At 53.7% G+C, this 26212-nt stretch overlaps 1 protein-coding gene across 2 annotated transcripts in view; it reads left to right on the forward strand.

Annotated features, from left to right (window-relative positions):
• Window positions 1–4138: 4138 nt before the first annotated feature.
• The window catches only part of SCARA5 (scavenger receptor class A member 5), a 35370-nt gene continuing 13296 nt past the window's right edge, over window positions 4139–26212 (forward strand). For both annotated transcript variants that reach the window (XM_061461180.1, XM_061461181.1), the window contains exons 1-5: window positions 4139–4287; window positions 9090–9218; window positions 16136–16810; window positions 22857–22937; window positions 25396–25494. In XM_061461180.1, coding sequence (XP_061317164.1) covers window positions 4146–4287; window positions 9090–9218; window positions 16136–16810; window positions 22857–22937; window positions 25396–25494 — 1126 coding nt within the window. In that variant the 5' untranslated portion in view covers window positions 4139–4145. The remainder of the gene's footprint in view (window positions 4288–9089; window positions 9219–16135; window positions 16811–22856; window positions 22938–25395; window positions 25495–26212) is intronic.

A 26212-nucleotide genomic window follows, 5' to 3' on the forward strand; every position in this document is an offset into this window, starting at 1 on the left:
TCTGGCATCGCCTCAACATCTCTACATCCTTCTTATGTTGTTGCCCCAGAGCTGGATGCAGGACTGCAGGAGGGATCTCACCAGAGCAGAGCAGAGGAGAATCCCCTCCTTCAACCTGCTGGTCATGCTGCTGGTGATGCAGCCCAGGATGCAATTGATTCACACCTAAAGTAAGTGATCAGAGACCTGCCCAGGCTGCTCCATGATTACGTGCTGACAGGACTAGCCAGGTCTTGGGATGGTCATGCCATGGTCCAGAGACTGATGTCCTCCCACCCAGTAGCAAGTTCTTCAGGACTTGTTCTTCAGCAGGACTCCAGGAAAGAGAGCAGGAGTATTGCAATCCAGGACAAGGTCAGAGAGCCATGGGCCCTTCCTCAAAGAAATGATGCTCAGCTGTAGGCAAATGTGAAAATGGAGACAACCCTGCCTTTCCTCTGTAATCTCTACTGTGTCTGGGTTTTGTCTGGGGTGGGTGCTTGGCTTTCTTGCTACGGCACTGAGGGCCTTGGGCAAGATGTGGGCGACTCATCAGGTGAGCTGAGCTGGGGTGGTTTGGGTTTCTCCTACAGACAGTGTAGGGAGGGGCTCTACAGGAGGTGGTTTTAGCCCTACCTCATTTAGGACAGGAGACATCACCCTGCAAAGATCTTTATTCTGTGCTCAGACAGGCTGCTAGTGGCCAAAGGAGGCTGCAGGGAGAGCAAATCAGAGGGTTTCTATCTGTCCGTTTCATACACTGAGACAAGCAAGAGTGCCCAGGGAATCCAGGAACAATGGGATGTATGAAAGTACAGAAGAATATAGGGATTTGGTTTGCTTTGGTTTGTTTTCCTGGGCCATTACATAAAAATTGCCACCGGGAATTCTGAAATTCTTTAAGCCTTCACTCATTTTTTAGTAGAAGCAGAGCAACAAGAGCTGATTCTTGCTGAATCCAAATAAACACAAAGAAGCAAAATCTCATAAGCCATGCTTTTGGCTTGGCAGGACAAGATGATCCAACTCTCATCCTCAATAAAACAACTCCAAAGAACTCTCTGTATCCCGGTACATCTTGTCTTTATTCCCTCAGTGATACACATGCCTGGTGAGATGTTTGCTGCTGTCTAACCTTGCCTGGTTCCTTCTCAAATATCCCAACAAAACTGATGTTGGAAACTCAGCTGCAGGCAACTGTCTGGGAAGCACTCAGGTCTTTCTTCTTCCCCCCCCCAAAAAACAAAGGCTTTTTCCAGTCACTAAACAAACTAAAGCCATCTCACCATTACTCATTTACTAAGGCAAAGCTTTTGACTGACTTGTCTCAGCAACTTGCTCATCCCTCCATCAGTTACTTCTAATGTTCTTACAGCAAACAGCCCCCAGCCTTCATTTACCTAGACAACCAGGATGGGTATAGTGCATTAAAAGAGCAATATATAAATCACAGTGGCATTTGCAACTCCATCGTTTTCTGCTCTGTGATTTACATGGGTCAGGCAGAGTAAGAATGAAAATTACTATCGTCCTATCTCCTTTTCCCTAAAGAAAAATGAATTCTTCTCGTGTCTTCTGATAAAAGAAACTGGTCTTTACTGGCAGACAAGAAAACAGCAATGGTAAATGATCAAAGGATCAGCAAAGAAGATGCTCTGAGGGACTGGAGCCCCTCTGCTGTAGAGACAGGCTAAGAGAGCTGGGCTTGTTCAGCCTGGAGAAGAGAAGGATCCATGGAGACCTTAGAGCAGCTTCCAGTGCCTAAAGAGATCAACAGGAAACCTGGAGAGGGGTTTTGACAAGGACCTGTAGGGACAGGACAGAGGGGAGATTGAAATGAGATCTGAGGAAGAAGCTCTTCCCTGTGGGGAGAGCCCAAGGAACAAGACCAAATCTGCTTCATTAAATTCTGTATCTGTCTTGTGTACCTTTCCTCTGATGGGAGATGAGGGATGCTGGGTGGAAGGTCTCAGCCCTGGCAAGCTGGTGTCTGGTGTCCAGTAGCATGAAGTGGGATTTTCCTTGGGAAAACCAAGCTCTCCACTGTTAAGGATGCCCATGAATATCCACTAGATTGTAGCACATACTGGGAGGTCCCGAAGCTTAATGTCTCTGTCACCTGATATCTGACACTTTCACCCTCTGCAACAGCAGAAGAATACCATAAAGATGCTGAAGAAGGACTCTTCCAACATGCTCAGCCTCACCTTTTGTCTGTGGGACCAACTGGCTGGGATGCTGCCAGGTATGGTCTAGTTTCTCCTCTCTGGGACAAATGTGGTGTGTGGGAGAGGGCCTGAGGGCATATATATGGGGTGCTGTGTGTCTTTTGCCACCATATATTCCTAAATAAACAGCTGGGGTCCATGACGGCTGAGCATACGTCAGTGTTCATTCATTTATACTGATTATGTTATCATTTTCTTTCCCCAACAACAAATCCCCAAACAACTAAATCTATGTTTCAGTTTCCTCTTCTCCTTGCAGTTTTCCAGATGGAAATCCAAAGAGCCAGGCTTTGCTGGAATACCTGTGACAGCTGCACCTGTGGTGACCCAGGCAGGAGCCAGCAGTGACCCCACTGTCCCAGTCTTCCCGATGCTTGCTGCAGCGAGGGTTACCCCGATGCGGACCCACACAAAAGGACAGCAGTGACCCTCCAGATGGTGCCACTGGGACAAGCCATGCCTCAGTTTCACCTCCACCGTGGGTGCAATGGGAGACAAACACCCCTCTGAAGCTTGCCATGGGCTGAGCTGCTGGACAATGGGGCAGTGAAGGGAGGGCAAAAGGCTGGAGACCCACGGAAGCTGGAACGTGGACCACCAGATGCACCCACCTCCTGCCCCACGGGCAGGACTTACAGGGGGAATCTTTTCCTCATGCCGGGCTGAGCACACCCGGTGGAGGCTCCAGCCCCGGGTTCACCCTGGGATGCTCCGGCTCCTGTTCCCTGTGGGATCCTTCAACCCTTGTTCACCGTGGGATGCTCCGCTCCCAGTTCCCCGAAGGATGCTCCAGCCCCGGGTCCCCGGGGCCGGGGCGGCCCGAGGCCGGCAAATGGGCGGCCCCGGAGGATGGGGAGGGCTGGTGGGGGGGCGTGGGGAGCCCGTCCCCGCTCCCGTTCCCCGCCTACAAAACCTTCCCGTCCGAGCGGTCCTCGCTCACAGCTTCCCGGCTCCGCAGCCGCCCCACCGGGTCCGCGCATCACCCACCCCCGGGGACCCCCCCCACCCATGGGTGGCTGGCGGAGAGCGGCGGCCCCTCCGCGCCCGTGGGGAGCTGGCGGTGAGGTCGGGGGCTCCCCTTGCTGTCCTCGCCACCCTGCCCCAGCCACCATGGCGCAGCCCGGGGACTGAGCGAGGAGGAGAGGGAAGGGGCCACAGGAAACTCGCTCCCGAGTGGGTCCGCCCGGCAGGTGAGTGATGCCGCGGTGGGGAGAAAAGGGAGAGGGGATAAAGAAAGAGCTGGATCCATTCCCTGGGTTACACGGGTGATGTGTCCCCCTTGGGGGTGGGAACAGGGGTCGGGGAGGCTGCTGCCCAGCGTGCTCCCACCATGGGTTTAGCTGCGAGGGAGGGATGGCGGTGGCAGGAGCACAGCATCCATGGGCTGACAGCGAGGGGTGGCTGCAGCTGGGTGTGTTGCAGGGGATGAGTTTGGGAGCGCTCAGCAGGTCCCACTTTGCGGTGATTTTAACTCCTTCCACACCAGAGCATGGCTGGGGGCTGATTTCCCCCCAACTGAGTGCTGTGATAAGACATCAGTGGCAGCAGGGACACAACTTCCCCAGGTCCCTGGGACCAGCCCAACTCAAGCACTGAGGCAGTGCCAGCCAGACTGGGTCTATGGGCAGAGCTGGCTCAGAACACAGGCAGGGTGCTGGGGTATCTAACGGTGGTGTGGGTGCAGGGGTATCCCAAGCCCTAGGGGTGAAAGAGGTCCTGAGAGGCCTGCATGCAGGCACTGAGCCCTCATCTCCCCATTCCTAGGGAGGGACAGATAGCCAGCACATGCCTGGAGGAGACACTGAGACTGGGCATCCATGAGGGATGTGTTTGAGCATGGGTGGGTGGTAGGAGCTCCCCCTTGGAGCCATGTCAGATTATCCAGGATCAGGCTCCTGCCATGTCAGGATAACACCAAGCCACCAAGCACCACCTCATATGCCTGTTCTTTTCCACCACGGCAGGAAGATGGAGAACAAGGCCATGTACCTGCACACCTTCGGTGAGAGGGAGAACGGCTCCATCTTTGAGGAGCCCTTCGAGGGAAGGAACCTCTCCAAGCTGAACCTCTGTGAGGATGGTGAGTAGGGTTCACACACAGCTTGGTCTGGGGTGGGGGCCTTGAACCTGGTGGTAGAAACCTGGAGAACTTCACGTGGGGACATGGGAGCTTGGATTGCTCAAGAAGAAGCTCAGCAGCTTGGCTTCACACAGACAAAGGTGTCTGGGCTGAGCCAGGTGCTCGGTGTGAGTCCCAGTGCACTGGAGCAGAAGAGCAATGTCTTGGTGGAAGCAACACCATGAGGAATGTGTGGGTCCCAAACAGAGCAGGAAATGTCTCTCCAGGCCACCATGGGCCTCTCAAGCTGCCCAGGATGTGATTTGGTTCTGCCCCTGACCAGAGTTGTGCTCCATGGAGCTTGCTAAAGTCTGATTTTTGTGGGGTTTTTGGCATTTTTTTGTGTCCCCCAAGCCTCTGGCTCTCTGGCATGAGGTCTTGTCCAGAGGTACCCTGCACTGGGGCCGATAGCACCAGGACTGTGCATCAGGACCTGCTTGTATCTCCTGCACATCTCAGCTGGCCTCTATCTCCACTGAGGACCTGCTGAGCTCTTTTCCCTCATTCTTGCCCCATGAGACACTGCTCAATTTTCACTGGATCTGGTAAAAAAAGTCTTGAGTGTCCCCAAGCAAAGAGCCCTGATGAAGTTTTCCCCATCTCTGATGAGTTTCACCAGGGAGGCTTCCTGGCCAGGGTGACAGAGTTGGGTGCACAGCAAAGACATGAGGTCCTCTTTGCTGACAGCTTTGCTTGGAGAGGCTCACCAAGGTGAGGCGCTCTGGTGCTGGCACAATGGGCAGTGGAACGCTCCAGTACCGTGCACCAGGGATTTCCCTGTCTTTTCCCTGTCGTATCTCCACCTGACTGAAAAGGATCTTTGTGCAGGAGTTAGTAGGGCTCATTGGAAGAGCTTTAAACTTGAAGGGGGAAAGGGATAAAACCTTGTGTTGGAAGGACGATGTGCTAGAGAGGTCCTTCAGTCTGCTGTTTCAGTGGAGGTAGGAGATGGAGATCCACGCAGCAGCAAAGACGCAAGGCTTATGGATGTGCTGGAAAGCACAGAAGAGCCTGAGAACAATCACATAGGAATTAGCACTTCCTCCCTAGAAAAGGTGGTGGGATTTGATTGACAGCCAGCTATATTTGAGCCAGCTTGTGCCCAGGTGGACAAGAAGGCAAACAGCACACTAGCTTCTATTAGCAATAGTGTGGGCAGCAGGGCCAGGGCAGTGATCATCCCCCTGTACTAGCACTGGTGAGGCCGCACCTCAAATCCTGTGCTCATTTCTGGGCCCCTCACTCCAAGAGAGACATTGAGGTGCTGGAGCGGGTCCAGAGAAGGGCAACGGAGCTGGTGAAGGGTCTGGAGCACGAGTGTGATGGGAAAGGGCTGAGGGACCTGGGGGTGTTTAGTCCAGAGAAGAGAAGGCTCAGGGGTACCCTATCGCTCTCTACAACTGACTGACAGGAGGCTGTAGAGAGGTGGAGTTGGTCTCTTCTCCCAAGTCACAAGTAACAGGACAAGAGGTAACAGCTTCAAGTTGTACCAGGGGAGGTTTACATTGGATATGAGGAAAAATTTCTCTCCCAAAAGGGCTGTCAAGCACTGGAACAGGCTGCCCAGGGATGTGGTGGAATCGCCATCCCTGGAAGGGTTTTAAAGAGGTGTAAAGGTGGTGCTTGGGGACATGGTTTAAGGGTGGGACTGGCAGTGCTGGGTTAATGGTTGGACTTGATCTTAAAGGTCTTTCCCAAGCTAAATGATTCTAGGAGACCTGTGGAGCTGCTGGAAAAATTGGACTGGTTCTGAGCAGGCTTCCCAGCACTGCTGTCTCCAGCACAAGCATGGGATTCAGGGTGATGGGGACTCGTCCTCCCAGTTCTAGGCAAGTGGGGCAAACCCATCTCTGGCCAAAGTGCTTCTGGATGCTTGCATGGTGAAAGTGGCTCGTGGTAGTTATTGCAAGAGGAGATGGGGCATTGCTGTGTGCTCACCTGCCCACCAGCCCTTGCAATGGGCACAGCTTTGAGTCCAGAGGGTGGATTTCCCACCAAGTAGAAACCTGAGTCTTGATGCCAATCCTCAAATTGATGTCGCCCTGCAAGGGTCCCCCTGCCCTCAGCTCCTGCCTCTGCTCACCTTCCTGCAGCAGAAGGAGGCTCAGATTCCCCCCAGGGGCTCTGTCCCCATGCTCTGCCACACTACAAACATAGCAGGGGAGTGGTGGAGCCTGGAGGGAGAGATGCTGGAAGAGATAGGAAGGGGGAGTTGGTGTTCTCCACAGCTGAGGCCACCATTCCCACCAGAGACCTCTCCCTGGTATGGGGCCATGGCAGGGAGGGTTCAAGGTATCCCTGGCTTTGGTGCTTTTGTGGTAGTTTTGCTCATTCATAACTCACCCCAGTGCAGAGTTGGGTCTCCAAGGAACCCAGGGGAGAGTTTGCTGGAGCGAGGCTGTGTCTGGTCTGCAGCTGCGCAAGGCAGGGACAAGGTCAACCCTGAGAGCATCACCATGAGATGGGATAATGAGAGTCCCTCCTGGGCTCATGGAAAATGCTCGTTATGGGGCTGCAGACCTGTGTGGCAGCGTGCTGCTTGCTGCAGAATAGTGAGGGTTGGGAAGGACCTGAAGATCATCAAGTTCCAACCCCCCTGCCATGGGCAGGGATTCTGTGACCCTCAGGACAGCATCCCTGGACCGCCCCAGGGTTTGCGGGATGACAAGTCCTGGCTGGTTCCAGCCTTCCACCTCCTGCACCCGCAGTGACTGGGCGGGCCACAGCTCCAGCTCCCCGGGGCATGGGCAGGGGGAAGAAATATTTGCTTTTCCCCTTGGTTACTGGCCGGAGCCCGCCCGTGGGCTCCTCGGAGCTGGGCTGTTGTGAAAACCCTGCTTACGCAGCTGCGGTCCCTCCTGCTCTTCCGAGAGCAGCAAAGAGGAGTGGGTGGTTCGGGGCTCGGGGCCAGCTCCTCCCGGAGTCTCCCAGGACCTGATATAAGTGTTAATGTCAGAAAAATATTGCAGCTTTCCTCATGCTGAAACCCTCGGCTCCATCTGTTTGGCAAATGGGAACCGCGTGCGGGTAATGCATCGCAGATGGAGGGGTCTCGGGGGAGAGACACCGCCTTTCGCACCTGAGCTGGGGCTCCCCGTGCACCCCACATCCCCACGGGATCCCTGCTGGGTGTCAGCAGCCTGACCTCAGCACTGCATCATTTTGGAGCCCCAAAATGGGGCTGAGTGAAGCAATACACCCTGTGTAACCCTTTGCTGGCTGGAGGCTGCTACAAAGCATCCTCCTACAGCAGGATGGACACATGGACCATCCGCAGGGGAAGGGTGCAGTAGGGAAAGGACCCAGCCAGGCTAGGGCCATCCCCAACCTGTTGTACCTCCTCTGGCACCCTAAAAGCCAACTTGGTCCTGCAGGGAGCTCAGCTCCTGCCTCATGGATGGGGGTGAGACGAGGTGAGGTCGCAGAGCCCAACAGGGACAGTCTCAGCCGGAGGTGAGCATCGCTCATGGCCAGCTACGAGTGTGGTCTGCTCCTCGGGAGGCTTGGCTTTGGGGCTGTGGTGCTTCAACTGTTACGCTGGATGCATGCAGGCTCTGGATCAGTGCCACATTGTGCCTTGGTGCTTAAAGGGCAGGAAGCAATGGGATGTAGGCACCCAAATGTCAAGTGAGTGGGAGTTTTGGACTCTTCCTCCACCTTTTGTTGGTGTCTCCCTTTGGCAAGCGGAAATAACCAGGTGGTGCTGTGTGCCCCGGCATAAAGTTGCTGGTTCTCAGAAACCTTGTGTTTCTTCAAGGGTCCAACACAGAAATGCTGATACCCAATGCCCTGCACCTCGTCCCAGTCGGGCAGGGACACCCAGAGAGCCAAGGTGTCAGGATGAACCATTACTGAGCCTTGAGGCTGGGGACAGCGAGATGCAGGGTCTGTATCCAGATCATCCTCTGGCTATCCTCTGAGACCACAACCTGGCCCAGATTTCAACACAAGCTGAAGCTCTAAATACATGCAAAGTCCACAATCAGGTGATATTTCTCAGCCACTGGGTTGGCAGCACAGGAGCCTTTTCTCATCTCTTCTTGTATTTTCCTCACAGCTATTTTACTCATAAACCCCCACCTCCTTCACACACAGCTCTTGCCGCTCAGGCCATGCGGCAGAGTTGAAGAGGAGCTGGATTGCAGCTAGCACAGATTTGGGCAAGCTGGGTCTTTCAGGGGCATCAGGGTCTGGGCATCTTGTAATCACAGAATGGTTTTGGTTTAAGGGACCTTCAAAGCTCATCCACTTCCAGCCTCCCATGGGCAGGGACTTCTTCCATTAGATGAGGTTGCTCAAAGCTCCGTTCACCCTTGTGCTCCAGACCCTTTCCCAGCTCCGTTTCCCTTCTCTAGGCATACTCCAGCAACAAAATGTCTCTCTTGTAGCTGTTGACCAATACCTCCAGGTCCTTTTCTCCCAAGCAGGTTTCCAGCCACTCTTCCCCAGTCCTGTAGCATTGCAAGGGGTTGTTATGGCCCAAATGCGGGACACAGCACATATCCTTGTGGAACCTCACATAACTGGCTTTGGCCCACTGACCCAGCCTGGTGTCCCAGCCGCACTTCAGCCTTCACCTGGCAGCTTGGGCTTGTGCCAGCATCAGTGGTACAGACTCAGGGAAATCCACGTGGTCCAACTCAGGACATGCAGAGCTGTGCCAGCACCCACAAGCCATTCCCAAAACTATATGTGCAGTGTTTTCTCCCCATGGGAGATGGATCCCAGCAGTCCAGGTGCATGATGCTCTCCCTGTCCCCCAGGGCCTGGGCGAGGGATGAAGACAGCAGGACGCTGTGGCCGGCTGGGCTCTTTGGCGGCACTGAAGTACGCTGTGGTGGGACTCTACCTCCTCGTCTTCCTCATCCTCGTTGGAGTCTTCATCCTTGCAGGTAAGGGCTGAGCCTGCATCCTAAATGGTGCAGCAGTACCCTAGGGTGATACCTCTGGCTGCAGTTGCTCAGAGAACTGTGTCTGGTCATGGAAATGGGACCGCACTTCTGTTGCCCCTGCAGAGGTGTTGGGGAGGGTTTTCCATGCTATCCAGGGGAGGAAAACATGAGATCCAGCAGAAGCAGAGTAAGGAGGCAATGCCTGCCTTGGTTTACAGCCCCTGCTAAGAGCAGGCATGGCCTCCACAACCTGCTTTCAGCTCCTTGGAGACAGCAATATGAGCCCATACCAGCTCCATGCTGCATGTCTGGAGTGGTTTTGATATAAGCTTTGAGGCTGGAGGGTCCAGGCACCGTGAGCTGGGGATGGTGATGCTCAGGAAAGGCTCAGGAGCCCCATGTTTTGGGGTTCAAATCTCTCACATCACTAGGTGCTGAGTTTGCCCAAACCCCCCATTTTGCTTGGGGTAAGGATAAGCCCCAGCTCTATTGGTGACAGAGGCAGGGGGTTATCCTTGCACAGCACATCACACATGTGCCAGCAAAACTCCTGCCTCCCCTCTTCAGCTTTTGGATGAGCACAGGGATGGGAGAGCTGCTCACAAATGCCTGTAATTGCTCCCAGCCCCAGCTCATCCCTGCACATATCCCCTATGTGGTCCTCATAGCCACAGGCTTGTTTTCCCCTTTGTCCTGCTGGAAGCAGTTAGAGAAGTTGCCTGGTTTAACCCCTGATCCCAGTACCCTCCTTCCACCCGTACCATCCCCATGCGGGCTGGATGGGGGGGTTTGGATGGGAGCTACAGAGGGCTTGGGCGGGAGATGCCAGCTCCTCACTTCCCACCCACCTCCTTCCCAGCTTTAAGCCCATCATTGACAGTGGGGGGATATGGGGATCCCCCTTTCCAGTCCTAAATCACCACTAGCTGCTCTCTAGGGCTGGGCAGGGCTGAGAGCTGCTTCCACACCATTCCTTAGGGATCATTTCTGTGCCTTGCCTGCAGCAGGCAGCTGGGGGATGATGGATCTCATGCTGAACTCCAGCCGCTGGAATGCCAGGACTATGAAGGCAGCCCGTGTCTTGTGCAAAGGGTGGATTTATTTCTTTCCTGGGCTAGGGAAGAGACAGGGGAGGTTTTGCTGGAATTTTGAAGCCTTTCCCACTTATTTCTTGCGTTACATTGTTTTAATGTTGTTGTTGGCCTGCGGAACCCAGAGCGAGGGATGCCATGAATTGTGCAAAGAGCTGGGGACAGGCGCTCTTGTCCTGGGCTGAGCTACAGCTGCTCACCCCAGAGCAGCTCCAGCAATAACATTATGGCATCAGCTCACAGCCGGGACAGCTGGAGGGTCACGGGCATCTCCAAAGCTTCCGAGCCCTGTGACTGGCAGGATTTCAGCTTTCTTACTGAAAGACCCAGTAAAACCACCTTACCCCTGGGCTGTTGGAGTCTTGCGAGAGAAAGGCAAAATGAAGAGAAAAATAGTCTCTTCCATTATTGCTTTCTGCATGTCTGGAGTTCTAAGCCAAGGCTCTGATTTTGGATGGAGCTGACTCACAAGGGCTGGAAGCAGCCGTGCTGCCCTGGGCAGTCTTATCACATCAAGGCAAACCAGAGGCACAGGCTGGTCTTGCAACAGAGTGAGGAGACCAGATCCAGCTGGGAGCCACATGTAGACAACACTGATGATCCTCAGGTTCAGGTGCCTGTGGCTGGAACCTCGACGTTGGAGCTGATGGTCCTCAGAGGAGTGGGATTGGGTGTTCATGGGCAGCCTTAATGGTAGAGAGCTTGTTTTTCCTATGGAAAATCACACTTTGTGCCACTGGAGACCAGACACCAGCTTGCCAGAGGTGAGACCTTCTGCCCAGCCTCCCTCATGTTCCAAAGCAGACTCGCTCTCACCTGCTCCTTAGGCTGGGGTGAGCCAACCACGACGCTGTTAGAGGAACATCATTGGTTTGTAGCATCCCAGACTGGTTTGGATTGGAAGGGACCTTAAAGCTCATCCAGTTCCAAACCCCTGCCACAGGCAGGGACACCTTCCACTAGACCAGGTTGCTGCTCCAAGCCCTGTCCAACCTGATCTTGAACACTGACAGGGTTGGGGCTGTCTGGGCAATGGTGATGGGGAAACCAACCCTGGTCCATGCCCTCCACTGCCAGTATCCCTGCATCCCAGGGCCGGAAGCACAGAGCAGGGATGCGCCATCTGCCTTGCTCCCCTGCTTCCCATCCTGTCCACACTTGCACAACACACAGTACTTCCCAGCATGGCTGGGGCATTGCAAGGGAACACCTTGCAGAGACAACCTCCCAGCCCGTGATGGTGATCCCAGCATGTGAAGTTCATGGTTTTGGCAACGCAGATGCCCCAGGCATCACATTGAAGCTGGCTTGGGCAGGTGTCCTGCAATGCGCTCTGTGGAAAAGGCCCAGAAAATGAGTAAAGTGCCAAAAATACCGTGAACCACCTCGGAGCTGTGGAAACAGGATGTTTTCAGCAACAGAACCTGGGGTGGTTTCAACACAGGCTGCTTTTAATAGCCTCTCTCACAAGCCTGGCAGCAGTTTTGTGGCTCTGGGAACACACTCCCTTTCTCTCTGTCCCAGACTCCATCATCATCCACTAAAAAGGCACCTAGCCCAAAGCAGGACTCCACTCTCAGCTTTTTTTTTGCAAGGTCTGTGTTAAATCCAAGCCACCTGCATGCACAGACCTGCACTTTGGTGTTTGAACCTGGATCCTTGGGAGGCCAAGGCTCATTAGGACGCAGATAACGAGCCAAGAGCCTTCATGCGGGTATCTGAACCAGACACATGAACGGGCATCTGAGTTGCACCCTACCTCCATGCTTATATTTGCATTGAGAGCCGGCCACGCTTCCACACACAGAACCCCTGGCGTCTGGCAGAAGCATCCAAGGAAATGAGCACCCTCCATTTCAAGAGCTGTAGCCCCATAATTCATGCTCTCAGGATGCCAGTGGAGATGGAAGCAAGAGAGCCCCATGGCCAGCCATTGTGTGAGCTCCCCAGTCAGCTCCATCACAAACTCCTCCTGCTCCCCACAAGCTGGCTCCAAAGCAGGTCTATGCCTGCAGCCAGCATTTCCCCAGGGATACAGAACAAACCTGAACAGCCAAAAAGCTGCTGGCAGTGGGGGACCCATGGACCTGTGCCTGGGCTAAGAAGAGACTCACGCTGGAGCCGAGTGCTGGCTGCTCCCTACCATCCCACACTCCCCATCCTGCCCATCTATACCCAAATCCTTCTGCAGCTTTTTTTTCCAGCCCAGGGCTTGGTTTCCACCCTTTCTGAAATACTGGAGGTGATGCTCTTGTGCAGGGCTGGGACCATAGGATGTCGGTCTCATGGTTAGGGTGCCCAGACCTGCTCCTGTCACACATCCAGTCACATGTTGAACTTCATGCTCAGCATCTGCCCAACTTCACAGTGGAAATAAACCCCCCTGCCACATAATGCTGCAGGAGTCGGATTGCCAGGGGTGGTGAAAACACTTGTGTTCACTGTGCACACAGCCACTTTGCAGCATCGCCTTGGCTATATGTGAGCCTGAAAGGGGGAAAGAAAGATTTTGGGTGCATGCAAGGGTGCGAGTGCCTGTAAGTGCTCATGGTGCAGGGCTGCACCCAGTGGCAGGGACAGTGTGCCATGCAGTAGGGTGCATGCATGTGCTTGTGTGTGCTTGTCCACTCTGTAAGGCTCCTCCAGGACATGAGAAGTATTAGGAGGGGTGTGAGGGCACAGGGCACGTTTGCCATTAACCCCCAGCAAAGATGTGTGAGTGTGAGTGTGCACAGCACAGGGTGCATGTGCATGGGTTGCAGTGCAGAGAGGGAAAGTGCACGCCAGCGCATTTGCATCGTTCTGTGCCCATGTAAGTATGCATATATATAAATATATGTCTATTTAGTAACTTCAAGGTGTTTCTCTCCCGGTGCTTTTCCAACCTTCCTGCAGCAAGCTGCTCCACAGCTTATCCCAATGACACCACCCCCAACCCCATCTCTCTAAGGCTTTCCTTTGCCACCTTTGTTTGATGCAATTTAGCACCTTTCACACCCGTGTGCATGACTACAGGCACACATACTCTGTGCAGCAGCAGCAGCAGGGCCTGGAGAGGATTCTGGGGTAGTGAGGCTCTTGCAACCCTTTCCTTCTTGAAACAGTGGTGGGGAACAGCAGCCACAAGATGGCATGTCCCCAAAAACAGAGCCACGCATGTGTGTGCATGTGTGCTGTGTGCATGTGTGCTGCGTGCATTCACATGTGTGCACGCCTGTCCGTGCATGTGCTCTGTGTGTGTATGCATGCGGGTGCATTTGCACATGTGTGTGCATGTGTCTGTGCTGCGCACAAGCATGCATGTGCTCACATGTGGAAGTACCTGTGCTGTGCCCATGCCTGCACACGTGTGCATCTGCACACAAGCTGTGGGCATGCATTTATGTGTGTGCTCCACGCTCCTAACTGTAATGCTCCCCAGCTCCTGCTTTCATGAAAAGAAAGAAACCAAGGAGGGCTTTGCAGGCTCACAACACCCGCCTTCCCCTCCTCTGGCTCAGGATTAGTCCATCCTACCAACCCATCAGGTGGAAAGAGGGAGGCAGAACACTTGGGGGGCAGGAGAGCTGCTGACATGCACACACGTGTATGCACAGGGCAGCCCAAGGCTGGAGGTTCTAAGAAGCTTCCCGGTGTGGTTTTGGCTGCAGGATGCTCCGTAGCAGCCTTGGTTACTCTCAGGTTGATGGCTGCAGTATCAGGGCCGGGCAAAGGAGATCCTCAGGGATTCTGGCTGGTCATTGGAAGTGGTATGTGGGAATGTGAGGAACTCCGCAGGCTTTGCAAGTAATTGCAGGTGCAAAGGAGAGGAGCTGGCCCATGATTCCCAGCCTTTGGCCACCACAGGACCTGGGCTTGGGTTATTTCTTCTTCTGCCGCCCACACTGGGCTGCTTTTCCCCTTGGTAAGGAAGCCATGGTTGTCTCTGCACCCTGACTTTGGAAAGACTTTATGGAGCAGCTTTGGTCACCCATCCCTTCACCAGCCCCATGATGACTTTTCCCAAGGTCTTTCCTTGCAATTGTCCCCCCTCAGGGTGGCCTTGGGCACATTGCTTGGTGGCTTTTGCCATTGTGAACCCCCATGGGCAAAGACAATGCCTGGTGCGTGCCTGAGATGGTGATGCTGAGATGTTCCCCCTGCAGCGATGCAGGTGACAAGCAGGGACATGCAGAAAGGACCAAAACAATGTCACCATCCCTACGGAGGAGAGCACACTGCAGCTGAAGGTGGGACAGTCCAGCAGTGAGATTATTTAACAGCGGGCAATGAATAGAGGAAAGATGCCTTCAGTGCCTGGAAGGTGCTCAGTTCCATTATGGTCTCTCTGAGCACAGTAGGCTCCTGCTCCTCAGAGCATCCACCCAGTGCCCCTACTAGCACTAGGTGGCTGTGAGCCTGGGGTTCTGGAGCCCTTCGTGTGTGCACGTCTGCTTTCACCCTCGCCTTGCTCCAGCAGTTCTAATTCAAACCAAATGACTCCGCACAGCTTCTGTCTGTGGAAATGAGGGCTGAGCTGCCAGGCCGGTCCTGCACCAGCCTGCAGCATCGCTCCAGCCAAAGCTCCACCACAGCTGAGAGAACAATAGGGATTATTTGTTTTCCTTTAGGAAAAAAAAAGGAAAATCTCATTATTTGCATTGGTTTGGGTTTGAGTCCCCTCTCTGGGCTGAATTGGAGACCCAGCGTTAAGGCAAGGCAGAGGGAGGAGATATTATTCCCTTGCCTGGATCATCTTTCTGGGGTCTACCAAAGTGTACAGCAGGGTGGTGGGGTCTGGGATGGGGCTTTACTGGTTCTATTGGGCTTGGTGGGAAGGGCTTGCTGGAGCAGCGCTAGGAGAAAACTTCTCCCCAAACTTCCAGGTTCACTCTCTGAATCCCATTTTGGGCCTCTGGAAGCTGGTGCGAGGCCAAGAGGGGTTTGGGATGGGTGATCAGGAGCTCTCTGCCACCAGAGATGCAGAGGCAAGGGGTGAAGCATGCTCATGAGCCATGGTGGGTTTCCTCCCTTGGGAAGAGCCCTGGCAGCTCTTGGAGGCAGACTGAGGATGCTCCTGAGCCAGAGTGGGTTTCCTCCATTGGGAAGAGCCTTGGCAGCCCTTGGAAGTGGATTCTCCTGAGCCAGGGTGTGTTTCCTCCCTCTGGAAGAGTCCTGGCAGCCCTGGGATGTAGATGCTCCTGAATGGGGTGGGTTTCCTCCCTTGGGAAGAGCCCTGGCAGCCGCGGGATGCGGGACGTGCTGGTTGGAGGCTGACAGCAAACCGCACCCAGCGCCATGGAGACCTGCCGAGCCAGCCTCATGGTCCTCATTAGAGAGCAAGGGGCTGAGCTCAGGTCCAAGATCAGCGGCCAGGAGGGAAACCTGAGTGTTAAAATTAAACCTCAGTGGGAGAAGAAGTGGTTTTAAGGCCTGTTTTGAGCAAAGGGAAGCGGATGGTGTTAGCAGCCAGTCCTCTGACCAAAGGCAAACAAGCTGGACGAAGCCAAGAGGCAGAGCTTCATAGCATCATGACCCATCTGGCAAAGCTCAGAGCCACCCTGAAGCCCTGAGCTGCTGGGGGCCTTTGCTGTCCTTCCTGAGCAAGGCACCTCCTTTATCCTTTCAGAAACAAACCTCCTTCTCCAAACATGGAGAAAACTGTGGGGGCAAAGAGGGGCTGATGGGATGAACCTGTTGGGATTTGAGGTAGGGCTTTCACCTCCAAGCACCAAGGAACAGGGGACATCCAAGTGCTTCTTGGAAGGGGATGGGGTTGCAGCTCTCAGGAAGGTCCCACCTCCATAGGGTGGTTTCTGATGCCCTGCTCCTCTCCATCCTTTGCAGTCTCCAGACCACAGACTTCCCCTGAGGACCTGAAGGCACTGATGGGGAACGTCAACCGCCTCAATGAGAGCTTTCGGGATATGCAGCTGAAGCTGCTGCAGCTACCTCTGAAGGGCGACATGCTGGATCACATCTGGAGGCTCCAGGACCTCTTGCAGAACCACTCAGACTCCTTGTTCCTCATGACGGGGTCACTGCAGAAGCTGGAAGGGCTTCTCTGGAGCCTGCAGACCCAGGCCAGCCAAACCGACAAGGCAGTGTCCAACCTCTGGGACAGCTTGACCCAGCAGAGTGACGCTGCTCAGCAGGAGATGTACAAGCTCTCCGTGGAAGGCAACAGCAGCCGGCTGCTGCTGCAGCACCACGACCACCTCCTGAGCCACCTGGGCAGCAGGGTGGAGAGCCTGAGCGACCAGGTAACGACCATGAGCGGCGCCGTGGACACCATGAACAGGACCTTGTCCTATGACGTGAACATCCACCATACCCGCATCAAGGACCTGCAGGTGCTGATCAGCAACGCCACTGAAGATGCACGGCAGATGCGCCTCATCCACATAGCCATGGAGGAGCAGCTGAAGCACGAGCTGGCCATCCTCAACAACATGACGGAGGACCTGCGTCTCAAGGACTGGGAGCACTCCATCGCGCTGAAGAACATCTCCGTGATACGGGGTAAGCCGAGCACCTCTTGTAAGCAGGTCGCTTGCTGGTATGTGAAGGTGTTGTGAGGAAAGGGGTGTCCTCTGTGCTCTGGGTGGTGGTGGAAATGGTCCCTGTGTCATGGGGGTGACCTGTGGGGACGTCTCAGGTACTCTTTGGTGTATCAAATGTATCAGGCACCACTGTTCAGGTGTCTGCGGTGTTCAGGTGTCTCCATCACCTTGGACTCTCCAAATGCTCCTCCAGCCATTTTAGGAAGAAAAGTTCCAAGGTTCCTCAAAAAATGCCAGGAAAAACTGCTAGGTTCCTCCTTACCACACAGGTGAATAAGACCAAGCACAAGAGATACAGTGGGTTTTCTGCCCTGCTTCATCCTTCAGTGATCAAGCAGAATGCTGCCCACTGGTACCTTCAGTCATCATCAATCACATCATTTGCTTTACCATACATCCCCTTTGCTCCATTTTCCCCTTCTCATCTTCTCCTCCTTTAACATCCTCACCTCCTCCCAGACCATGGAATCATAGAACCATAGAAGTGTTTGGGTTGGCAGAGACCTTAAAGCTCATCCAGTTCCAACCCCCTGCCATGGGCAGGGACACCTTCCACTAGACCAGGTTGCTCCAAGCCCTGTCCAATCTGGCCTTGAACACTGCCAGGGATGGGGCAGCCACAGCTTCTCTGGGTACCTTGTGCCAGGGCCTCAGCACTCTCATCATGGTGAAAGATACAACCCATCCGTGCTAACTCTGGGCTATTGATTCCAGTTTTGCTGAACCACATTTTTTCTCTGTATTTATATGTGTGCCTTGGTAATCCCTCCCTCAGCCTGCTACACATCTACTCCCTTCTTCTTAATTATCTGAAAAGTCCAGGCATTTGTCATGCTGTTATCCCATGAGTGTAGCTGCACAGCCTGGGTTAACCATCTGCTTGGACCTTTCTTCCTCTCTGATGTCAGGAATTTCCATCTGTTTCAGATCTTACTGCCTTGCTGATGTGGGATCATAAAATCACAGAATGGTTTGGGTTGGAAGCAGCATTAAAGTTCATCCAGTTCCAACCTCCTGCCCCGGGCAGAGACACCTTCCACGAGACCAGGTTGCTCCAAGCCACATCCAACCTGGCCTTGAACACTGCCAGGGATGGGGTAGTCACAGCTTCTCTGGGCAACCTGTGCCAGGGCCTCACCACCCTCACAGGGAAGATTTTTTCCCTAATATTTAATCTACCCTCTTTCAGAAGGATATCACACACTTCCCACCATCCCACAGCACTAGATCCTCTAGGACAGCCCAGCTCTAAGGGGACCAGCTCAGATGGAGATGCCTGCACTGGAGAAACCCATGTCTGCTGTTGCAGACCTCCTCTGCTGTCCTGATGTGACTGGGGAGCAGAAAGAGGAAGGTCCCTCTGTACTGCAGCAAGGGAGAGGGGGCTTTTGCTTTGAAGATCTTAGAGGCTGGAATAGGAGCAGAAGCAAAAGGAGGTGCACTCCTTGGGAGCAGCTTGGCTTCATGGGATGATGGGGAAGGGAAAGGGAGCAGGACGAACTCACACAGGACTCATCCACGGCTGTTCAATTCCATGACCTGATCAGAGCCCCAGAGAATGAACAGGCCATAAGGCAGATTAAAAACCATGAAGAAACCCCAGTGCAAGATCTTGGGGGCAGAACAAGAGGATGGGTGCAGTTGCTGTCCCACTTTTAGGCTGCTGGTTTGCACCTGCAGAGATGCAATGGGCTGGTGCTTCCAGCTGAAACAGCAGATGGGAAAGGACGGGGCTGACGCCAAGGCACTTGCTCCCTCTGGACATCTGCTGAGCCGAGAGGGGACAGATATGGTTTGAATCGCAGCAGCTATACCTCCCTGTCCAGGCCAAACACCACCCTTGGGTACCAGCAGCTCACTGGGGTCACTTTCCTGGTCCTTGGGGGGATGTTGGCTCCCTATGCCTGGTTCAGGGCTGCTGGGACCACATTGCCCCTACTGCTTTGAGGTTTCCACAGCTGCTCAGTCACCTCCCCTGCCCTCTCTTCATCCTGTTGCCAGGGGGAGGATGTCACCCTCTCTTGGATGAAGCCACCAAGGAAGGGGACCGTCACAGAGCCCAACACGCTTGTGCCATGTTAATCCAATTAACATAAGCAGAAAGTGAAACAAATCCCCCCTCGATGGGCCAGCACCTGATTTATCAGCCACTGCCCTGACACATTCCTGGCATCCCCAGCTTCCCTCTCTCCCCATCCCTCCTCCTTCCTTGCTTTCTGTCGGCAGCGATTGGTCATGGATAATTTTAGAAGCCTTATACCCAGCTGGCTATACCCTGGCTCCAAATGTTCTTGGATTAATTCACCATGGTCCCAGCTGGATTTGCACCAGCAGAGCCAGTCCCTGGCAATGTAAGGATGCCTGCTTGGGGTGCATTTTCCTTTCCCCAAGACCTTGGCTATCTCAGGCTCTGGCTTTTGATGCTGTTTGCTGGTGATGGCAGCCTGGGGAGGTCCCCAGGCTCATCTCCAGCAGCTGACCATGCCAAGCAGCTTGTGTGTCCCAGAGAGGGCTTGGCCTTGCACTGCAGAGGGGCTCTGGGTCTTAAATAATGTTGTCAGCAGGAGGGAGGATGCCCAGGATCCATCACCCGCCTGGATCCGCTTGTACAGCTCCCTGGGTGGGATGTGCTGGCTCGCAGCAGGTCTGGCAGGATGATTCCAATGGTCCTGTCTGGCCATCAGGTCTGTTCACGTCATGAAAGTCCTCATCCTGATGGGTTTGGAGGGTTTTCCTCCTGGGCTGATGCAGCCCAGCCCTGTGCAGGCAGGATGGTGAAGCAGGGGATGCATCCGGGCTGCTGTTTGCTTTCCTAAGGGCAACCTTCCATCAGTGCGGGGTGGGGACCAGCCTGGCACAGTGTCTGCAGTGCTGCTCAGACTCTCCCAGCCACCCCTCCCAGTGCTCCTCCACCCCAGCTGCTCCCTGTGTCCCATCGCACCAGCTCTCCCTGGGGATGGGACCATCTCTCCTCATGGAGCTGCATGGATGTAGCAAAGAGGTGGTGTTCTGGTGGGTGATGGACCACAGGGCTCACTACTATGAGCCCTGAAGGATGAATGCCAAAACTTAGAAGGCAGCAAACAGGCTTAAATTGATCTGCCCATCCCAAGCCCCATTTCTAATCCAGGCATTAGGGAAAAGGAATATGGGATATATCTCTTCCCTGGCTGCATTCTTCCAGCCTCCAGCTCTCACAGAGCAGCTGAGGTTGTCAGTTTCCCATGGACATCCTCCATGAAACTTAGTTCCTTTCTTAGCCTGTCCATGCCTTTGACCTCTCCAGTGTCTCATGGGATGGTTTTCTGAGATGGTAGAAGAGAGGAGGATGAGCTGAGCTGAGCTGAACTAAGCTGAGAAGAGAAGAGAAGAGAGAAGAGAAGAAGAGAAGAGACGAGAAAAGAGAATAAGAGAAGAGACGAGAAAAGAGAAGAGAAGAGAAGAGGAGAAGAGAAGAGAAGAGAAGAGAAGAAGAGAAGAGAAGAGAAGAGAAGAGAAGAGAAGAGAAGAGAAGAGAAGAGAAGAGAAGAGAAGAGAAGAGAAGAGAAGAGAAGAGGAGACGAGACGAGAGGAGACGAGAGGAGAGGAGAGGAGAGGAGAGGAGAGGAGAGGAGAGGAGAGGAGAGGAGAGGAGACGAGACGAGACGAGACGAGAAGAGAAGAGAAGAGAAGAGAAGAGAAGAGAAGAGAAGAGAAGAGAAGAGAAGAGAAGAGAAGAGAAGAGAAGAGGAGATGATGGTGGCAGAGGGCTGGGGAGGCTGCACTGTAGCAGCTGATTTTAACAAGAAAGGGCAGCTCCAACCCCGATCCCTCTGAGAGGCGCCCTGAGCAGGTAGCTCCCGTGTCCCTCCTAGGGTTAACAGACCCGAGGTGGGGCTCTGGTGTGGGTTACTTCCCAGTGTGCTATAAAACCAGAGCAGATGGAAATTGTCAGAGCTGTCCCTGCACAGGGGACCTCAGCCGAGTCGTGTTGGAGCTGGAGTGGGGGAAGCAAGGCATTCTGTGTGAGCAGTAGCTTTGCTCCAGTGCCATTCGTGTGGAAGCCCTTCCCTTTAGGGAGGATGCTTGGGGCAAAGTCAGGGTGATGAAAGGGGAGCCCTTTCCTCGGTGGCTGCACTGCAGATGTTTCCAGGGTTGCTTTTAGTTTTGCTCATGGGGAGAAAGCATCTGTTTTGTTTAAGCAAGTGGTTTTCAGCAGCTCAGCCTTTGCTGTGCTGGGGTGCAGGATGTGAGGGAAGAATTTCACCTGAAACCAGGATCGCATCTGGGTCATGCAGAGTTTTCACTGCTCATCCTGGGACACCTGGGCATGTGGTGATAGAAAAACCCCTTTGCCTTGACCCTTCCTCTGCTATCCACCAAAATCACCATTACCTCTATGAAGCCATGGATCTGTGATGGGCTCTGCTTCTTGTAATGCCCTGTGGGATGAAATTATTGGTATTGGCATATTTGCATTCTTCCCTTCTGCATTCTCCATTATTTCATTTCAGAAGGGGTTGGGTGATACAGGGCAGCCTAAATATAGCCACGTTATCATTCCCCATCCCTGGCAGTGTTTAAGGCCAGGTTGGATGGGGCTTGGAGCAACCTGGTCTGGTGGAAGGTGTCCCTGCCCATGGCAGGGGGTTGGAACTGGACCATCTTTAAGGTCCCTTCCAACCCAAACCATTCTGTGATTTTAAGATCCCACATCAACAAGGCAGTAAGATCTGAAACAGATGGAAATTCCCGACATCACAGTGCATCCCTCATCTGGTTCCTGTCCCGTGTCCTCTGTGGAGTAGCCCTTCATTGATGCTGGACCTTTTCTATCATGGAACATCCTGTCTCCCCCATCCAGGGTCAGACAGTGTCCCTTCTGCACGTGGTTCCTCTTGTTCCCACCCAAAAATGTCTCCTCATTGTACTCAGCTCTCTGGGGTGTCCATTGTTCCTTGCATCCTTTTGTTTTGCCATCTAAGAGGAGAGGTGCCTCGAGGGTTGTGGATCAATCCCCATGTTGTAGGGAATCACACAGGGAAGAAAAAACCCAGGGCAAGCTAATGCAGCATTTCCCCATAGTCCTTTCCCAGGCTCTGACCCTCTCCACTCGGGAGGTTTCCTGAGCTTGCTGTGCTTCATCTGCTCAGGAACCCACTAATTCCTGCATAATATTTGCAGATCCTAAATACTCATCCATTAGGACTCTTAAACATCCTCCCTCTTCCTCTCCTGATCCTTTTGCTTTACCACATTGCCTGTAGCCCTGGCTGGTTGCTGGCTTTCTGCGCGGGTGGGAGATTATGGCTTTTGGGGTTTCTTAGGAAAACAGTCTTAACAGTTTTCAATTATCAGCGTGGCTTGGTGGAACAAAGGCCGAATGAGCCCTCCTGGCCTCTCTCTGCCCTATTTTCTGTCATCCCAGGAGTCTTCTTTCATTTTATTTTATTCTGTTCAAATTCCTTCTTCCAATTGATTTAGCTCATAATTGTTTTCAGCTTTGTGGACTTGGCCCCTTGCAGGCTGAAGCACGTAACTCTGTTACTGGGTTGGACTTTCTGCTCACTGATGAGAGTTTACACTGCAAAGCAATCACTGATGACCGCTTCCTAATGAGATCAGTGATGCAAATCCTCTCCTAAAGGATCATCTCGGCATTTCCAAAATGCATTTCTTCTTCTTTCTTTCGTTTTTTAACATTATTTGACAGCTTGGAGATGTCACAACTTTTGGTCAAAAGGGAATTCCAGGAGACTGAGTTATGCTCAAGGTGGAACTATAGGAGCAGCAAGGTGAATGGAGTTATGCTTGGCCTTTAAAATCCATAGGACATGGAAGAAAGGCTGCTGCAAGCCCCCTCAGTGTCACTTTGCTCATGTCTAGAGAGATCTGCGTTTATTCAAGGTCCCTGGGCCTGATAGATGATAATGGCTGGTGAACGGTGGGTGGTGCACACACTCATGCATCTGCTGCATGGTGGTGTGCAATGGCTGCACTCCTATACCTGTGTATTTGTGTTGCAGGGCCACCAGGACCCAAAGGAGACCAAGGCAATGAAGGGATGGAGGGTGAACCTGGTCTTCCTGGCCTGCCTGGGCTGCGAGGTAAGGAACAACACATCCATAACCCTGCAAACCTTCACCTGAAGTCCACGGAGTCATAGAATCATAGAACCACAGAGTGGTTTGGGTTGGAAGGGACCTCAAAGCTCATCCAGTTCCACCCCCTGCCACAGGCAGGGACACCTTCCACTAGACCAGGTTGCTCCAAGCCCAGTCCAACCTGGCCTTGAACACTGCCAGGGATGGGGCAGCCACAGCTTCTCTGGGCAACCTGTTCAAGAGGACACCTGGTGACTCCCCAGCCTGTCCCCTGGGACTTTGCTGGCTACGCACAAGTCTTGAAGAGCAACAGGATTAACCTGTTGATGTGCTGCCCCATCTCCTGCCAGTCTTCAGGGGCAAAAGTCTCTCTCATCCCCCATCTGGCCCTGGGATAGAGCTGCAAGGGTCCATCACTTGCAGGCTGATGGCCCCTGGATCCTTTGACAGACACCCAGGCCAGGTTTGTGCAGGACCTGGCCACCACCCCGTGCTCTCTCAGACCAAGCACTTACAAGGTACCAGGGCTGGCCCCACTGCTTGCACCCACCGGGCAGCACATGGGGACCCAGCACTGGGGTCCCTGACAGGGAGGACTCGGGCACTGGCTGCAGCTCTGAGGCTTTTCATAGGACACATTTTTCAATGTCAAAAATTCCATTTCCTGCCCCTTTCTTAATTCCAACCATTGTTTTTGAGGTAATTCAATTAAAACAAAACCAGCAGAAGACAGCCCCCAACCTGAGAAACAGGCTTGAGCCTCTTTCTGATTTCAAGCCAAACCTAGAAATACTTTGCATTCAAGAGCCAGGGATGGCACAGAGGTGAGGGAGGATCCCTTTTGGTCAGGGCTTCCTGTCTCCAAGAGGCTCTTTTCTATTGAGGTGACTGTATCCATCCTGCCTGGAGCATGGACCTCCTTCTCCATCCAAGAGGGTGTCCAGCCCTGGCTTCACCTTGATTGAAGGCATGACCCACGTAGGGCTGTTGGTGTCAGAGTCAGGCTCAGCACCCCAGCCCTGTGCATCTGAGCCTCTGGTCCTGGGCTGGGCTTAAAACCTCCTATTTTGGCATCCAGCGAGCAGCAGGACCAGCCAAGTTAGGCAGAGCCAGCCTGGAAACAGGACTGCTTTCTGCAAGCCCTCCTCAGCGCTGGCTGCAATGCTCATTTCACCAACAGCTATATTCTTTTTGTGTTGACAGATTCATGGCTATTTTTCTTGGGTGTAACAAGCATCAGAAATTCATCGTCTGGCTCCTTTCCTTTTCTTGGTTGTTTTTCTTGTTTAAGCAGAAAAACAAAACAACCTCTGGAGGGTTCACCTTTGGGAAGAGTTGCTCAAAGGGCCACTATTTTTAGGTCTTTCTCTGTCTCCCTTCCTCTGCTGTGATCACAGCATCAGCCCTTTGAATATGGGAAGCTCAGGTTCAGGTACAGCCAGGCGTTGTAAAGCATCCCTGGTGCATCCCCTTTTGCATCCCTCTGCACCAGTGCCTCTACCTAAGTACAAAGGCAGGTCCTGACTTCCTGCAGCATTCCCTCTGGAAAGGAGGAGTTGGCTGGATGCAGCAGGGAGAGAATTAAGCCCCAGACCGTGTCTGCTGGAGCTGGTGCCCAAATTCTGCCTGGCAGCTTTTTCTCCTCTTAAACCAGAGGAAAATATTGACTTAAGTTTGGAAAGCCCAGCCCAGGAGGGGCAGGAGGCGCAGTGCCAAAGGGATCTAGGGCTCCCTCCACACGGGAAGGGGAGACCAGCAGCACTGTGCCTGGCTGGGGGCTGAGCTTGGGTGGTGAAGCAGCTTCTCCCCCAAAGAGCTTTGGATCTGACCCAAACTCATGCTCGAGCTAAGTCTCTGCTGGGCTGACCTGTTGGGACCACCCCCAGGTCCCACTAGAGCCCATCACCAGCACAGGAATCCCTCCCTCCATTTCCCCTTGCTGGCCTGCATGGCTGCGGCTTGGATGTGTCCCCTGCAAAGGGAGCCCAAGCTCCCAAATTGAAGCCCCATTTCCCACCTCCAGGGTGCTCAGATAAGGGTTTCAATCCAAACCCTTTTCTGATAAATAGCAAACCCACCTGATGAGTGTGTATGGCTGTGAGGGACCTGCAGCTCATGCTGGGTATATCATGTCTCCTTAGGGTCTCTGCTCCATCCTAGCTCCTTGCTCTTCCTCATTGGTCTCCAACTTTGGAGCCCAGTTAACTTAATCTGAGCCTTAAGATGCTCAGAGCTGCATTAGCACCAGCCTGTGTCTGTGTTAATCCTGTCCTGTATCCAGGGGAAGATGCAGAAGGAAACACTCTCAGGTGTCTCCTGATGGCCCCTGACTCCTGGAAAAGAACCAGAGGCTGGCTGCCATGCCTGCTGGCAGGCAGGACGTGTTTGAGTATGTGCACATCTGTTTTGTGCAGGTCTCTGCTGCAACAGGGTCATTTTGCATCTTTGTCCTCATCTCCAGGGCTGCCAGGGGAGAGAGGACCACCAGGACCACGTGGCTTGAAAGGGGACCAAGGAGACCTTGGCCCTCCAGGTCCAGTGGGGATGCGGGGATTCAAAGGTAAGGACCAGCCTCTGTGCATGCTTGTGGCTGGCTCGTGGGGTCTGGTTGGGTTTATTGGGGAGCAGACTGGCTCTGGAGACCATTGGAGGGAGAGGGTCAAAACAGCTGTGGGGCTTGGCATAGCAATGTTGCCTGCACTGAGCCCTCACCAGAGCCCCGTGAGGACCTGCCGGACTGCTGTCCCACGCTTGGCTCCAGAATAGCTTTAGGAACAGCCTTGTGTTTGTTTTCTGGTGACCTTTTCTGGCTCGCTGTGGTTTTGCAGCATCTCACCACACCCCGGCTGAGAGCTGTGGGTGTAAGAAATGGCCACGCACCTTTTTAGCAGGACAGATCTGCCCCACGAGACCTTCTCAAAGACATTCCATGCTGCAACCTAGGACAGGATGGATAAACCCAAAACATGCTCTTTCTGCCTCAGAATGCCTTGTGGGCAGGGGGAGGCAGGAAACCCAGCCCAAGGAAAGGGCACCACCCTGGGCAGAGCTGCCCTGCCTGCATCCTGCCCTGGTCTCCAGTGGCTAAAGTGGTGTATTTCACTCACCTCATGCTTGTGGGTCATGTTGATCCACACTGGCCACCATGACCTGGGGCCATGGCCATCCAGGACTGGGAAATGCCCTGGGCCCTGCAGGCAGCACTCCAGGCAAGGAGTGGGTGTTGCTGAAGGTCCTGTGCAAGCTCTTGGCTCCACGCAGTTAGTTCCTTGGGTGAA

Source organism: Pezoporus flaviventris, unplaced genomic scaffold (genome assembly GCF_033815535.1).
Source record: "Pezoporus flaviventris isolate CSIRO_AGI_PZ_B2104156 unplaced genomic scaffold, CSIRO_AGI_Pfla_v1 ptg000031l, whole genome shotgun sequence".
NCBI classification, from domain to species: domain Eukaryota; kingdom Metazoa; phylum Chordata; class Aves; order Psittaciformes; family Psittacidae; genus Pezoporus; species Pezoporus flaviventris.